This window comes from Hyla sarda, unplaced genomic scaffold (assembly GCF_029499605.1).
Source record: "Hyla sarda isolate aHylSar1 unplaced genomic scaffold, aHylSar1.hap1 scaffold_1219, whole genome shotgun sequence".
Taxonomy (NCBI): domain Eukaryota; kingdom Metazoa; phylum Chordata; class Amphibia; order Anura; family Hylidae; genus Hyla; species Hyla sarda.
The window spans coordinates 22,765-40,932 of record NW_026607840.1 but is presented as its reverse complement, the minus strand read 5'-3'; the positions used below and the strand labels follow the sequence as shown (position 1 = coordinate 40,932).

The 18,168-nt window shown below is 41.8% G+C and overlaps 1 protein-coding gene across 2 annotated transcripts in view; it reads right to left on the bottom strand.

Moving 5' to 3' along the window:
- Window positions 1-17,243, bottom strand: part of LOC130303375 (calcium-binding protein 2-like) — a 77,068-nt gene extending 59,825 nt beyond the window's left edge. For both annotated transcript variants that reach the window (XM_056551785.1, XM_056551786.1), the window contains exon 1: window positions 17,086-17,243. In XM_056551785.1, the coding sequence (XP_056407760.1) occupies window positions 17,086-17,127 (42 nt within the window). In that variant the 5' untranslated portion in view covers window positions 17,128-17,243. The remainder of the gene's footprint in view (window positions 1-17,085) is intronic.
- Window positions 17,244-18,168: the final 925 nt, after the last annotated feature.

The following is an 18,168-nucleotide window of genomic DNA, read 5'->3' as shown; positions in this document are numbered from 1 at the left end:
TACAGATATACATCAGGCAGGATATAACATACAGATATACACCAGGCAGGATATAACATACAGATATATACCGGGCAGGATATAACATACAGATATACACCAGGCAGGATATAACGTACAGATATACACCAGGCAGGATATAACATACAAATATATACCGGGCAGGATATAACCTACAGATATACACCGGGCAGGATATAACGTACAGATATACACCAGGTAGGATATAACATACAGATATATACCGGGCAGGATATAACATACAGATATACACCAGGCAGGATATAACATACAGATATACACCGGGCAGGATATAACATACAGATATACACCAGGCAGGATATAACATACAGATATACACCAGGTAGGATATAACGTACAGATATACACCAGGTAGGATATAACGTACAGATATACACCAGGTAGGATATAGCATACAGATATATACCGGGCAGGATATAACATATAGATATACACCAGGCAGGATATAACATACAGATATATACCGGGCAGGATATAACATACAGATATACACCAGGTAGGATATAACGTACAGATATACACCAGGCAGGATATAACCTACAGATATACACCGGGCACGATATAATGTACAGATATACACCAGGCAGGATATAACGTACAGATATATACCGGGCAGGATATAGCATACAGATATACACCAGGTAGGATATAACGTACAGATATACACCAGGCAGGATATAACATACAGAAATACACCAGGCAGGATATAATGTACAGATATACACCAGGTAGGATATAACCTACAGATATACACCAGGCAGGATATAACCTACAGATATACACCAGGCAGGATATAACATACAGATATACACCAGGCAGGATATAACCTACAGATATACACCGGGCACGATATAATGTACAGATATACACCAGGCAGGATATAACGTACAGATATATACCGGGCAGGATATAGCATACAGATATACACCAGGTAGGATATAACGTACAGATATACACCAGGCAGGATATAACATACAGAAATACACCAGGCAGGATATAATGTACAGATATACACCAGGTAGGATATAACCTACAGATATACACCAGGCAGGATATAACCTACAGATATACACCAGGCAGGATATAACCTACAGATATACACCGGGCACGATATAATGTACAGATATACACCAGGCAGGATATAACGTACAGATATATACCGGGCAGGATATAGCATACAGATATACACCAGGTAGGATATAACATACAGATATACACCAGGCAGGAGATAACCTACAGATATACACCGGGCACGATATAATGTACAGATATACACCAGGCAGGATATAACGTACAGATATATACCGGGCAGGATATAACATACAGATATACACCAGGCAGGATATAACATACAGATATACACCGGGCAGGATATAGCATACAGATATACACCAGGTAGGATATAACATACAGATATACACCAGGCAGGATATAACATACAGATATACACCAGGCAGGATATAAAATACAGATATACACCAGGTAGGATATAACCTACAGATATACACCATGCAGGATATAACATACAGATATACACCAGGCAGGATATAACATACAGATATACACCAGGCAGGATATAACATACAGATATACACCAGGCAGGATATAACATACAGATATACACCAGGCAGGATATAACATACAGATATACACCAGGCAGGATATAACATACAGATATACACCAGGTAGAATATAACATACAGATATACACCAGGCAGGATATAACATACAGATATACACCAGGTAGGATATAACCTACAGATATACACCAGGTAGGATATAACATACAGATATATACCGGGCAGGATATAACCTACAGATATACACCAGGCAGGATATAACCTACAGATATACACCAGGTAGGATATAACATACAGATATACACCAGGTAGGATATAACATACAGATATACACCAGGTAGGATATAACATACAGATATACACCGGGCAGGATATAACATACATATATATACCGGCAGAATATAACATACAGATATACACCAGGCAGGATATAACATACAGATATACACCAGGCAGGATATAACATACAAATATACACCAGGCAGGGTATAACGTACAGATATATACCGGGCAGGATATAGCATACAGATATACACCAGGTAGGATATAACATACAGATATACACCAGGCAGGAGATAACCTACAGATATACACCGGGCACGATATAATGTACAGATATACACCAGGCAGGATATAACGTACAGATATATACCGGGCAGGATATAGCATACAGATATACACCAGGTAGGATATAACATACAGATATACACCAGGCAGGATATAACATACAGATATACACCAGGTAGGATATAACATACAGATATACACCAGGTAGGATATAACATACAGATATACACCAGGTAGGATATAACCTACAGATATACACCAGGCAGGATATAACATACAGATATACACGAGGTAGGATATAACATACAGATATACACCAGGCAGGATATAACATACAGATATACACCAGGCAGGATATAACATACAGATATACACCAGGCAGGATATAACATACAGATATACACCAGGCAGGATATAACATACAGATATACACCAGGCAGGATATAACATACAGATATACACCAGGTAGAATATAACATACAGATATACACCAGGCAGGATATAACATACAGATATACACCAGGTAGGATATAACCTACAGATATACACCAGGTAGGATATAACATACAGATATATACCGGGCAGGATATAACATACAGATATACACCAGGCAGGATATAACCTACAGATATACACCAGGTAGGATATAACATACAGATATACACCAGGCAGGAAATAACATACAGATATACACCAGGCAGGATATAACATACAGATATACACCAGGCAGGATATAACATACAGATATATACCGGGCAGGATATAACCTACAGATATACACCAGGCAGGATATAACATACAGATATACACCAGGCAGGATATAACATACAGATATACATCGGGCAGGATATAACATACAGATATACACCAGGCAGGATATAACATACAGATATACACCGGGCAGGATATAACATACAGATATATACCGGGCAGGATATAACCTACAGATATACACCAGGCAGGATATAACATACAGATATACACCAGGCAGGATATAACATACAGATATATACCGGGCAGGATATAATATACAGATATACACCAGGCAGGATATAACATACAGATATACACCGGGCAGGATATAACATACAGATATATACCGGGCAGGATATAACATACAGATATATACCAGGCAGGATATAACATACAGATATACACCAGGCAGGATATAACATACAGATATATACCGGGCAGGATATAATATACAGATATACACCAGGCAGGATATAACATACAGATATACACCAGGCAGGATATAACATACAGATTTACACCAGGCAGGATATAACATACAGATATACACCAGGCAGGATATAACGTACAGATATACACCAGGCAGGATATAACATACAGATATACACCAGGTAGGATATAGCATACAGATATACACCAGGCAGGATATAACATACAGATATACACCAGGCAGGATATAACGTACAGATATACACCAGGCAGGATATAACGTACAGATATACACCAGGCAGGATATAACATACAGATATACACCAGGCAGGATATAACGTACAGATATACACCGGGCAGGATATAACATACAGATATATACCGGGCAGGATATAACATACAGATATACACCAGGCAGGAAATAACATACAGATATACACCAGGCAGGATATAACATACAGATATATACCAGGCAGGATATAACATACAGATATACACCAGGCAGGATATAACATACAGATATACACCAGGCAGGATATAACATACAGATATATACTGGGCAGGATATAACATACAGATATACACCAGGCAGGATATAACATACAGATATATACCAGGCAGGATATAACATACAGATATACACCAGGCAGGATATAACATACAGATATACACCAGGCAGGATATAACATACAGATATACACCAGGCAGGAAATAACATACAGATATACACCAGGCAGGATATAACATACAGATATACACCAGGCAGGAAATAACATACAGATATACACCAGGCAGGAAATAACATACAGATATACACCAGGCAGGATATAACATACAGATATACACCAGGCAGGATATAACATACAGATATACACCAGGCAGGATATAACTTACAGATATACACTGGGCAGGATATAACATACAGATATACATCGGGCAGGATATAACATACAGATATACACCAGGCAGGATATAACATACAGATATACACCGGGCAGGATATAACATACAGATATATACCGGGCAGGATATAACCTACAGATATACACCAGGCAGGATATAACATACAGATATACACCAGGCAGGATATAACATACAGATATACACCAGGCAGGATATAACGTACAGATATACACCAGGCAGGATATAACATACAGATTTACACCAGGCAGGATATAACATACAGATATACACCAGGCAGGATATAACATACAGATATACACCGGGCAGGATATAACATACAGATATACACCAGGCAGGATATAACATACAGATATACACCAGGCAGGATATAACATACAGATATACACCAGGTAGGATATAACGTACAGATATACACCAGGTAGGATATAACATACAGATATATACCGGGCAGGATATAACATATAGATATACACCAGGCAGGATATAACATACAGATATATACCGGGCAGGATATAACATACAGATATACACCAGGTAGGATATAACGTACAGATATACACCAGGCAGGATATAACATACAGATATACACCAGGCAGGATATAACATATAGATATACACCAGGCAGGATATAACATACAGATATATACCGGGCAGGATATAACATACAGATATACACCAGGTAGGATATAACGTACAGATATACACCAGGCAGGATATAACATACAGATATACACCAGGCAGGATATAACATACAGATATACACCAGGCAGGATATAACATACAGAAATACACCAGGCACGATATAATGTACAGATATACACCAGGTAGGATATAACCTACAGATATACACCAGGCAGGATATAACCTACAGATATACACCGGGCACGATATAATGTACAGATATATACCGGGCAGGATATAGCATACAGATATACACCAGGTAGGATATAACATACAGATATACACCAGGGAGGATATAACGTACAGATATACACCAGGCAGGATATAACGTACAGATATACACCAGGTAGGATATAACATACAGATATACACCAGGTAGGATATAACATACAGATATACACCAGGTAGGATATAACCTACAGATATACACCAGGCAGGATATAACATACAGATATACACCAGGTAGGATATAACATACAGATATACACCAGGTAGGATATAACCTACAGATATACACCAGGCAGGATATAACATACAGATATACACCAGGCAGGATATAAAATACAGATATACACCAGGCAGGATATAACATACAGATATACACCAGGCAGGATATAACATACAGATATACACCAGGTAGAATATAACATACAGATATACACCAGGCAGGATATAACATACAGATATACACCAGGTAGGATAAAACCTACAGATATACACCAGGTAGGATATAACATACAGATATATACCGGGCAGGATATAACCTACAGATATACACCAGGCAGGATATAACATACAGATATACACCAGGTAGGATATAACATACAGATATACACCAGGTAGGATATAACATACAGATTTACACCGGGCAGGATATAACATACATATATATACCGGCAGAATATAACATACAGATATACACCAGGCAGGATATAACATACAGATATACACCAGGCAGGATATAACATACAGATATACACCAGGCAGGATATAACATACAGATATACACCAGGCAGGGTATAACGTACAGATATACATCAGGCAGGATATAACATACAGATATACACCAGGCAGAATATAACATACAGATATATACCGGGCAGGATATAACATACAGATATACACCAGGCAGGATATAACGTACAGATATACACCAGGCAGGATATAACATACAAATATATACCGGGCAGGATATAACCTACAGATATACACCGGGCAGGATATAACGTACAGATATACACCAGGTAGGATATAACATACAGATATATACCGGGCAGGATATAACATACAGATATACACCAGGCAGGATATAACCTACAGATATACACCAGGCAGGATATAACATACAGATATACACGAGGTAGGATATAACATACAGATATACACCAGGCAGGATATAACATACAGATATACACCAGGCAGGATATAACATACAGATATACACCGGGCAGGATATAACATACAGATATACACCAGGCAGGATATAACATACAGATATACACCAGGTAGGATATAACGTACAGATATACACCAGGTAGGATATAACATACAGATATACACCAGGCAGGATATAACATACAGATATACACCAGGTAGGATATAACATACAGATATACACCAGGTAGGATATAACATACAGATATATACCGGGCAGGATATAACATATAGATATACACCAGGCAGGATATAACATACAGATATATACCGGGCAGGATATAACATACAGATATACACCAGGTAGGATATAACATACAGATATACACCAGGTAGGATATAACATACAGATATATACCGGGCAGGATATAACATATAGATATACACCAGGCAGGATATAACATACAGATATATACCGGGCAGGATATAACATACAGATATACACCAGGTAGGATATAACGTACAGATATACACCAGGCAGGATATAACATACAGAAATACACCAGGCAGGATATAACATACAGATATACACCAGGCAGGATATAACCTACAGATATACACCAGGCAGGATATAACCTACAGATATACACCGGGCACGATATAATGTACAGATATACACCAGGCAGGATATAACCTACAGATATACACCAGGCAGGATATAACATACAGATATATACCAGGCAGGATATAACATACAGATATACACCAGGCAGGATATAACGTACAGATATATACCGGGCAGGATATAGCATACAGATATACACCAGGTAGGATATAACATACAGAGATACACCAGGCAGGAGATAACCTACAGATATACACCGGGCACGATATAATGTACAGATATACACCAGGCAGGATATAACATACAGATATACACCAGGCAGGATATAACATACAGATATACACCAGGCAGGATATAACATACAGATATACACCAGGCAGTATATAACATACAGATATACACCAGGCAGGATATAACATACAGATATACACCAGGCAGGATATAACATACAGATATACACCAGGCAGAATATAACATACAGATATACACCAGGCAGGATATAACATACAGATATACACCAGGTAGGATATAACCTACAGATATACACCAGGTAGGATATAACATACAGATATATACCGGGCAGGATATAACATACAGATATACACCAGGCAGGATATAACATACAGATATACACCGGGCAGGATATAACATACAGATATACACCAGGCAGGATATAACATACAGATATACACCAGGTAGGATATAACGTACAGATATACACCAGGTAGGATATAACATACAGATATACACCAGGCAGGATATAACATACAGATATACACCAGGTAGGATATAACATACAGATATACACCAGGTAGGATATAACATACAGATATATACCGGGCAGGATATAACATATAGATATACACCAGGCAGGATATAACATACAGATATATACCGGGCAGGATATAACATACAGATATACACCAGGTAGGATATAACATACAGATATACACCAGGTAGGATATAACATACAGATATATACCGGGCAGGATATAACATATAGATATACACCAGGCAGGATATAACATACAGATATATACCGGGCAGGATATAACATACAGATATACACCAGGTAGGATATAACGTACAGATATACACCAGGCAGGATATAACATACAGAAATACACCAGGCAGGATATAACGTACAGATATATACCGGGCAGGATATAGCATACAGATATACACCAGGTAGGATATAACATACAGATATACACCAGGCAGGAGATAACCTACAGATATACACCGGGCACGATATAATGTACAGATATACACCAGGCAGGATATAACGTACAGATATATACCGGGCAGGATATAGCATACAGATATACACCAGGTAGGATATAACATACAGATATACACCAGGTAGGATATAACATACAGATATACACCAGGCAGGATATAACCTACAGATATACACCAGGCAGGATATAACATACAGATATACACCAGGCAGGATATAACATACAGATATACACCAGGCAGGATATAACATACAGATATACACCAGGCAGGATATAACGTACAGATATACACCAGGTAGGATATAACATACAGATATACACCAGGCAGGATATAACATACAGATATACACCAGGCAGGATATAACATACAGATATACACCAGGCAGGATATAACATACAGATATACACCAGGCAGGATATAACATACAGATATACACCAGGCAGGATATAACATACAGATATACACCAGGCAGTATATAACATACAGATATACACCAGGCAGGATATAACATACAGATATACACCAGGCAGGATATAACATACAGATATACACCAAGCAGAATATAACATACAGATATACACCAGGCAGGATATAACATACAGATATACACCAGGTAGGATATAACCTACAGATATACACCAGGTAGGATATAACATACAGATATATACCGGGCAGGATATAACATACAGATATACACCAGGCAGGATATAACATACAGATATACACCAGGCAGGATATAACATACAGATATATACCAGGTAGGATATAACATACAGATATACACCAGGCAGGATATAACATACAGATATATACCAGGCTGGATATAGCATACAGATATACACCAGGTAGGATATAACATACAGATATACACCAGGTAGGATATAACCTACAGATATACACCAGGTAGGATATAACATACAGATATACACCAGGTAGGATATAACATACAGATATACACCAGGTAGGATATAACATACAGATATATACCAGGCAGGATAGAACATACAGATATACACCAGGTAGGATATAACATACAGATATACACCAGGTAGGATATAACATACAGATATACACCAGGTAGAATATAACATACAGATATACACCAGGTAGAATATAACATACTAACAAACAGTACAAGAACCCGGACCAGAATTACCGGCAGATATGATAACATGAACAAGACTAGAAATAAGGATAAGTAAACAGCAGACAAAACCAGGAGAAGCAGGGGATGAACAGGTTAACTGAATGTCAGAACACTAAATGGGTCAGGAAATCAAGAGCACTGTTCACACTGGACTCCGGATAAAGAACACACTGGACACCCCACTCCAATCATGGAGGAATAGGCTCCTAGCTAGCGGCACTCACCAGTGTGAAGAGGATACCAGCCAAGGAGGAAACAATACAAGAAACACGAATACAGATGTGGTGAGGGTGTTGGAAGGGCAGATGGTATTAACCCTTAGGGCAGATGGCATTAACCTTTTGTGTTCGTGATGCCAGGGCGTGGTTTAGCTAATTCACCACCCGAGGTATAGCCGATGATTCCTGGGCCAAGAGCGGGGCAACGGCTTTTTACTGAGGCAGACAAGGTGTTAAAGTTCTTACAGCTCAGTTTAGGCCCAAGGAGATGCACAGTGAACTTTAGGAAGCTTATCAGCTTGTTGGGACTTGTAGTGGACTTGGACTGACTTATGCAACCATCGCTGACTATGGTGAATGACAATTGACTATCATGACTAGACTTCTCCCCTGTATTTGTGCATACAGCCAGGATTTGCACACACTGATCATTGTTATCCCATAGAAGACTATAACACTGCACACACTGATCTCTTATACTGATCATTGTTATCCCATAGAAGATTATAACACTGCACACACTGATCTCTTATACTGATCATTGTTATCCCATAGGAGACTATACCATTGCACACACTGATCTTTTATACTGATCATTGTTATCCCATAGGAGACTATAACACTGCACACACTGATCTCTTATACTGATCATTGTTATCCCATAGGAGACTATAACACTGCACACACTGATCTCTTATACTGATCATTGTTATCCCATAGGAGACTATACCATTGCACACACTGATCTTTTATACTGATCATTGTTATCCCATAGGGACCTATAACACTCCACACACTGATCTCTTATACTGATCATTGTTATCCCATAGGAGACTATAACACTGCACACACTGATCATTGTTATCCCATATGAGACTATAACACTGCACACACTGATCATTGTTATCCCATAGGAGACTATAACACTGCACACACTGATCTTTTACATTGATCAATGGTTTCTCATAGGAAACCATTGATCAATGATTCTGCCGCTTGACTGCTCATGTCTGGATCTCAGGCACGGAGCAGTCATTCGGCGATCGGACAGCATGGAGGAAGGTAGGGACCCTCCTGCTGTCTTTACAGCTGTTCGGGATGCCGCGATTTCATTGCAGTGATCCCGAACAGCCCCCTGAGCTAACCGGCAATGTTTTACTTTCACTTTAGACTCAGCGTTCAATGCCACGCGCTATTAGCCACTGGTCCTGGCCGTTGTTAGAGGCCGGGCCCGACACACTATGACCCCACGATTTAGAAAGGGAGTGAGCTGAGGGCGTATAGGTACGTCATCCGTCCCCAAGGAGTTAAAGGGGAACTCCGGTGGAAAACTTTTTTTTATCAACTGGTCCAAGAAAGTTAAACAGATTTGTAAATTACTTCTATTAAAACATCTTAATCCTTCCAGTACTTATTAGCTGCTGAATACTACATAGGAAATTCTTTTCTTTATGGAACACAGAGCTCTCTCCTGACATCATGACCACAGTGCTCTCTGCTGATATCTCTGTTCATTTTAGGAACTGTCCAGAACAGCATATGTTTGCTATGGGAATTTTCTCCTACTCTGGACAGTTCCTAAAATGGACAGAGATGTCAGCAGAGAGCACTGTGGTCATGATGTCAGCAGAGAGCACTGTTGCATAGTTACATAGTTAGTATGGTTGAAAAAAGACACGTCCATCAAGTCCAACCAGGGAATGAAGTGCAGGGTGTAAGGGGATAAGGGGAAGGGATGTAGTTTTATATTTCTGCATAAGCATTAATGTTATTTTGTTCCAGGAATGTATCTAATCCTGTTTTAAAGCTGTTAATTGTTCCTGCTGTGACCAGTTCCTGAGGTAGACTGTTCCATAAATTCACAGTCCTCACGGTAAAGAAGGCGTGTCGCCCCTTTAGACTAAACCTTTTCTTCTCCAGACGGAGGGAGTGCCCCCTCGTCCTTTGGGGGGGGTTAACCTGGAACAGTTTTTCTCCATATTTTTTGTATGGGCCATTTATATACTTATATACGTTTATCATATCCCCCCTTATACGTCTCTTCTCAAGACTAAACAATTGTAACTCCTTTAATCGCTCCTCATAGCTAAGATGTTCCATGCCCCACATTAGTTCCATGCCCCACTGTGTTCCAAAAAGGAAAGAATTTCCTCTGTAGTATTCAGCAGCTAATAAGTACTGGAAGGATTAATATTTTTTTTTAATAGAAGCAATTTATAAATCTGTTTAACTTTCTGGCACCAGTTGATTAGAATAAAAAAAAAGTTTTCCACCGGAGTTCCCCTTTAACTGTTCACAAACCAGGGAGAATAAACATAATGTCTGAACAGGCCCCGAAGCAGAAAAATGCAACATACAAATAAACAGACATTACAACATAATATAGGACCTCAGATAAAGGAGAGGACCCAACAGTACAGTACAGGCCTGCACATCTACCATCGAGGGGCGCAGTGAGTGGCCTGACCATGGGACAGTTCTTTCTTTTTTGCATTACGATCTGATTTTCCTTCCAGTTAGATTGAGTTGTGTCTTATGGTTTCATGTATTGATCATCTGCTGACACTTCTTTATATTTCTACATACATTTATTTTAGTGGTTATTTGGTCAGTGAAATTGAGTTTACTTTATACCCCCGGATTTGAGTCCCCTGAGGATCCCATATAAAATATTATGGATGAAACGCGTTGGGACGAGGGTACTGTGCTGTTGGTTCCTCTTCTTTTCCTGAGGTCCACAACTATGTTATATTTCTGTTTTTTTTTTTTTGTTATGTTGATGGATTCATATATTTGCCCAAATTTACTACAATTTCCTATAGGTCATAATTTGGTCCTATTCCTCATATATTTATACATCATTTTGATTAATATACTATTATAAGTTATGTTTGAAATGTTTTTTGCTTCTGTGATATTGTTCTTTTTGCACATACATGTCTTTAGTAATTGAACATTGGTGATATCTGTGAAATTCTCATTGGAATAGGACAGGAAAAAAAATGTAATCCTGGGTCCTCGAGGACTGGGTTGGGGACCTCTGAGGTTTGTCAGAAGTCCTATGTAAGTCTATGTAAGTGACCAGTGAGTTTAGCTGCGGGTACACCGTTGTGGGTTTCATCGTATATCCTGTCACCCTATGGTTACCCTCTAATATTCGCACGTGTCCTAACATTAAGTGCGGTGTGAGCCTCAATCGTCCCAAGAGCTTACACTTTTCTCTCGTATATAATCGTCTATCGTTATATTCTCATTTAAATAAAAATTTTCTGAAACACCAACAATCTGACACAGTTTTGTTGTCAGTTTTTTTTTTACTATGAAAAACCAGCATGGCATGTCCATGAGATCGTAAATATCTGACAGATTGGGGGCACTGCTGAGATCCCACCTATAGGGACAGCTGATGTTTCTTGACACCTGTTCTGCCAGGTAAGGGTCTATTCACATTATGGCGGCCATATATATACTGTGATGTGTTCCCCGCGTGCTCATTCAGAGGGCAGAATATAATCTAACGTTAGGGTCACACAGAGCCAATCCAAGTTTATTTCATGCTGCGGAGGGGTCCACACAGACCAGGTTTATGAGTACCACACACAGACCAGGCTTATGAGTGCCACACAGACCAGGCTTATGAGTTCCACACAGACCAGGCTTATGAGTACCACACACAGACCAGGCTTATGAGTGCCAAAAACAGACCAGGCTTATGAGTGCCAAAAACAGACCAGGCTTATGAGTGCCACACACAGACCAGGCTTATGAGTACCACACAGACCAGGTTTATGAGTACCACACACAGACCAGGCTTATGAGTGCCACACAGACCAGGCTTATGAGTTCCACACAGACCAGGCTTATGAGTACCACACACAGACCAGGCTTATGAGTGCCAAAAACAGACCAGGCTTATGAGTGCCAAAAACAGACCAGGCTTATGAGTGCCACACACAGACCAGGCTTATGAGTACCACACAGACCAGGCTTATGAGTGCCACACAAACCAGGCTTATAAGTGCCACACAGACCAGGCTTATGAATACCACACAGACCAGGCTTATGAGTGCCACACAGACCAGGCTTATGAGTGCCACACAGACCAGGCTTATGAGTGCCAAAAACAGACCAGGCTTATGAGTGCCAAAAACAGACCAGGCTTATGAGTGCCAAACACAGACCAGGCTTATGAGTGCCACACAGACCAGGCTTATGAGTGCCACACAGACCAGGCTTATGAGTGCCAAAAACAGACCAGGCTTATGAGTGCCAAAAACAGACCAGGCTTATGAGTGCCACACACAGACCAGGCTTATGAGTGCCACACACAGACCAGGCTTATGAGTACCACACAGACCAGGCTTATGAGTGCCACACAGACCAGGCTTATGAGTGCCACACAGACCAGGCTTATGAGTACCACACAGACCAGGCTTATGAGTGCCACACAGACCAGGCTTATGAGTGCCAAACACAGACCAGGCTTATGAGTGCTACACAGACCAGGCTTATGAGTGCCAAACACAGACCAGGCTTATGAGTGCCAAACACAGACCAGGCTTATGAGTGCCACGCAGACCAGGCTTATGAGTGCCACACACAGACCAGGCTTATGAGTGCCACACAGACCAGGCTTATGAGTGCCACACACAGACCAGGCTTATGAGTGCCACACAGACTAGGCCTATGAGTGCCACACAGACCAGGCTTATGAGTGCCACACACAGACCAGGCTTATGAGTGCCACACAGACCAGGCTTATGAGTGCCACACAGACCAGGCTTATGAGTGCCACACAGACCAGGCTTATGAGTGCCACACAGACCAGGCTTATGAGTGCCACACACAGACCAGGCTTATGAGTGCCACACAGACCAGGCTTATGAGTGCCACACAGACCAGGCTTATGAGTGCCACACACAGACCAGGCTTATGAGTGCCACACAGACCAGGCTTATGAGTGCCACACAGACCAGGCTTATGAGTGCCACACAGACCAGGCTTATAAGTGCCACACAGACCAGGCTTATGAGTGCCACACACAGACCAGGCTTATGAGTGCCACACACAGACCAGGCTTATGAGTGCCACACAGACCAGGCTTATGAGTGCCACACAGACCAAGCTTATGAGTGCCACACAGACCAGGCTTATGAGTGCCACACACAGACCAGGCTTATGAGTGCCACACAGACCAGGCTTATGAGTGCCACACACAGACCAGGCTTATGAGTGCCACACAGACCAAGCTTATGAGTGCCACACAGACCAGGCTTATGAGTGCCACACAGACCAGGCTTATGAGTGCCACACAGACCAGGCTTATGAGTGCCACACACAGACCAGGCTTATGAGTGCCACACAGACCAGGCTTATGAGTACCACACACAGACCAGGCTTATGAGTGCCACACAGACCAGGCTTATGAGTGCCACACACAGACCAGGCTTATGAGTGCCACACACAGACCAGGCTTATGAGTGCCACACACAGACCAGGCTTATGAGTGCCACACAGACCAGGCTTATGAGTGCCACACACAGACCAGGCATATGAATACCACACAGACCAGGCTTATGAATACCACACAGACCAGGCTTATGAGTACCACACAGACCAGGCTTATGAGTGCCACACAGACCAGGCTTATGAGTATCACACAGACCAGGCTTATGAGTGCCACACAGACCAGGCTTATGAATACCACACAGACCAGGCTTATGAGTACCACACAGACCAAGCTTATGAGTGCCACACAGACCAGGCTTATGAGTACCACACAGACCAAGCTTATGAGTACCACACACAGACCAGGCTTATGAGTGCCACACAGACCAGGCTTATGAGTGCCACACAGACCAGGCTTATGAATACCACACAGACCAGGCTTATGAGTACCACACAGACCAAGCTTATGAGTGCCACACAGACCAGGCTTATGAGTACCACACACAGACCAGGCTTATGAGTGCCACACAGACCAGGCTTATGAGTGCCACACAGACCAGGCTTATGAATGCCACACACAGACCAGGCTTATGAGTGCCACACACAGACCAGGCATATGAATACCACACAGACCAGGCTTATGAGTGCCACACAGACCAAGCTTATGAATGCCACACACAGACCAGGCTTATGAGTGCCACACACAGACCAGGCATATGAATACCACACAGACCAGGCTTATGAGTGCCACACAGACCAGGCTTATGAGTGCCACACACAGACCAGGCTTATGAGTGCCACACACAGACCAGGCATATGAATACCACACAGACCAGGCTTATGAGTGCCACACAGACCAGGCTTATGAGTGCCACACAGACCAGGCTTATGAGTGCCACACAGACCAGGCTTATGAGTGCCACACAGACCAGGCTTATGAGTATCACACACAGACCAGGCTTATGAGTGCCACACAGACCAGGCTTATGAGTACCACACAGACCAGGCTTATGAGTACCACACAGACCAGGCTTATGAGTGCCACACACAGACCAAATATATCCAAATATATATTTAAGATCTGTACCCAACATAGTCAATGTTAGGCTACATTCGTCCTATTATAGTCAATGAGCCTGCCAGGAACACATGGCTATATATATATATATATATATATATATATATATATATATATATATAAAGAAACCTTTCTGAGAAGTTGCCGACATATATGAATTACATCATGGGAACCCTAAGGCAGGTTAAATAAAGAGATGGCCATGCGTCTCCATTCACCAAGTGTATGCCTGCAATATGTCGTAAATGTCTATGGTGGGAAAACCTTCTAAGGCTATGTTCACATTGTGGAATTTCCTGCCCCGGAAATCTCAACTCAGATGTCCGCAGACATGTCTATTCTTTCTGCAGTTTCCACTCGGAAATGCATTGCCTTTTATGAGGATGCGGATTTCGTAGCTGTCCGGTGCGGAATGTCCTCCCGTGTTTTTACGAGTGGACATTTCACCCAATTTGGACTGTGTGAATGTGGCCTAACAGTAAGGAGATTACAGTAATGCATCATTGTAGCCCGGGAAAATGACATTTCATCTACTCCTCTGTCAACCTCTACGATGGTGTAGATCAGTTGCCTTCAAACTGTGGACCTCAAGCTCTTGCAAAACTACGACTCCCGGCATGCCCGGACAGCCAACGGACTTCAAGCTCTTGCAAAACTACGACTCCCTACATGCCCGGACAGCCAACGGACTTCAAGCTCTTGCAAAACTACGACTCCCTACATGCCCGGACAGCCAACGGACCTCAAGCTCTTGCAAAACTACGACTCCCGGCATGCCTGGACAGCCAACGGCTGTCCGGGCATGCCGGGAGTCGTAGTTTTGCAAGAGCTTGAGGTCTACAATTAGAAGACCATTGATGTGGACAGTCCTATCGATAGTACCTGTGCTCCCAAATCCTAGAGTCCCTACCAGCTGCACCACCCACCTCCATGATGGTCCACCTTAAGCCCCTTGTTCCTCGCCCTTCCGCTCGTACCTGGCTTGTTTTCTTCCTCTGACTTTTAGTGCAGTTCCCCATCTCTCGTCTGTGATTTTGTTGATCTCATTCTCTTAGTTGTTGTCACTGCGCCTCAAGCCATGGGTGCATACACAGAATCGATGTCAACCTCTGCGCTGTCGTGCCTCTCGTGAACCCGTCCAAGAGTATAGTAATATATGTGTGCGTCTATATCAGGCTGAGTATTTCTGTCTCTGATGAGTTATGAGGAGGATAAACCTGCTGCCAGGGATTAAAGATTTCAATGAGAGAGAAAGCCATGTGAGCGGAGGGTAGGATGGGAACGAGAGGGTGAAACATCGAGGCGGAACGTCAGCTATGGCAGAAATAAGCTGAGCAGTAAGAGAAATCAGCATCGGCCACCAGTGGCCACCATTGATCTATTGAGTGGCCACCATCCATCTATAAAGAACTTATCACAGATGGGGACGATTTCTGCTAGACCTTTGGGGCTCCATGGGATTTGGGGCCACAATAGTGCCAGAGCCTGGGCCAATCAACTGGTTCTCTGGTCCAACCCTGAAGAGCATGAATTCTTGAAGGTTGTAGATTCCGGAAGCCAAACTTCCGACTATTGTTACACACTCTGGGGGAGAGTTATTTTTTATTTATTTTTTGTTGGTGTTGAAAAGGCGCATCTTTAGGCACAGTGTGTAACTGCGCCTAGTTAGTGTGCCTTTCGAATATACGTCCTTTTTGCAAACTGGCTGTGAAATCCAGCGGTGCGAGTTTTCCGATGCAGTGGACGTTATTTATTATGTGCGCCTTTTTGCAAAAGAGTGCATAAAAAGACGCATCTACCTTTAAAAGAAAAGGCGCAGATTCATTCCATGTCGAGGCAACCTTTCCGTAGTGGCTGGAGCCATCAAATTCTGAGCTAAAATTCAAAAGGCGCAATATTTATTAAGGCCGTGCGCCTTTATAGTAAATTTGGTGCAAGTTATGAGTGCCACACACAGACCAGGCCAGACTCCTCTGCCCTCCTCTTCCTCCATACTCCTCTGTCCTCCTCCTCCAGACTCCTCTGTCCTCCTCCTCCAGACCCCTCTGTCCCCTCCTCCT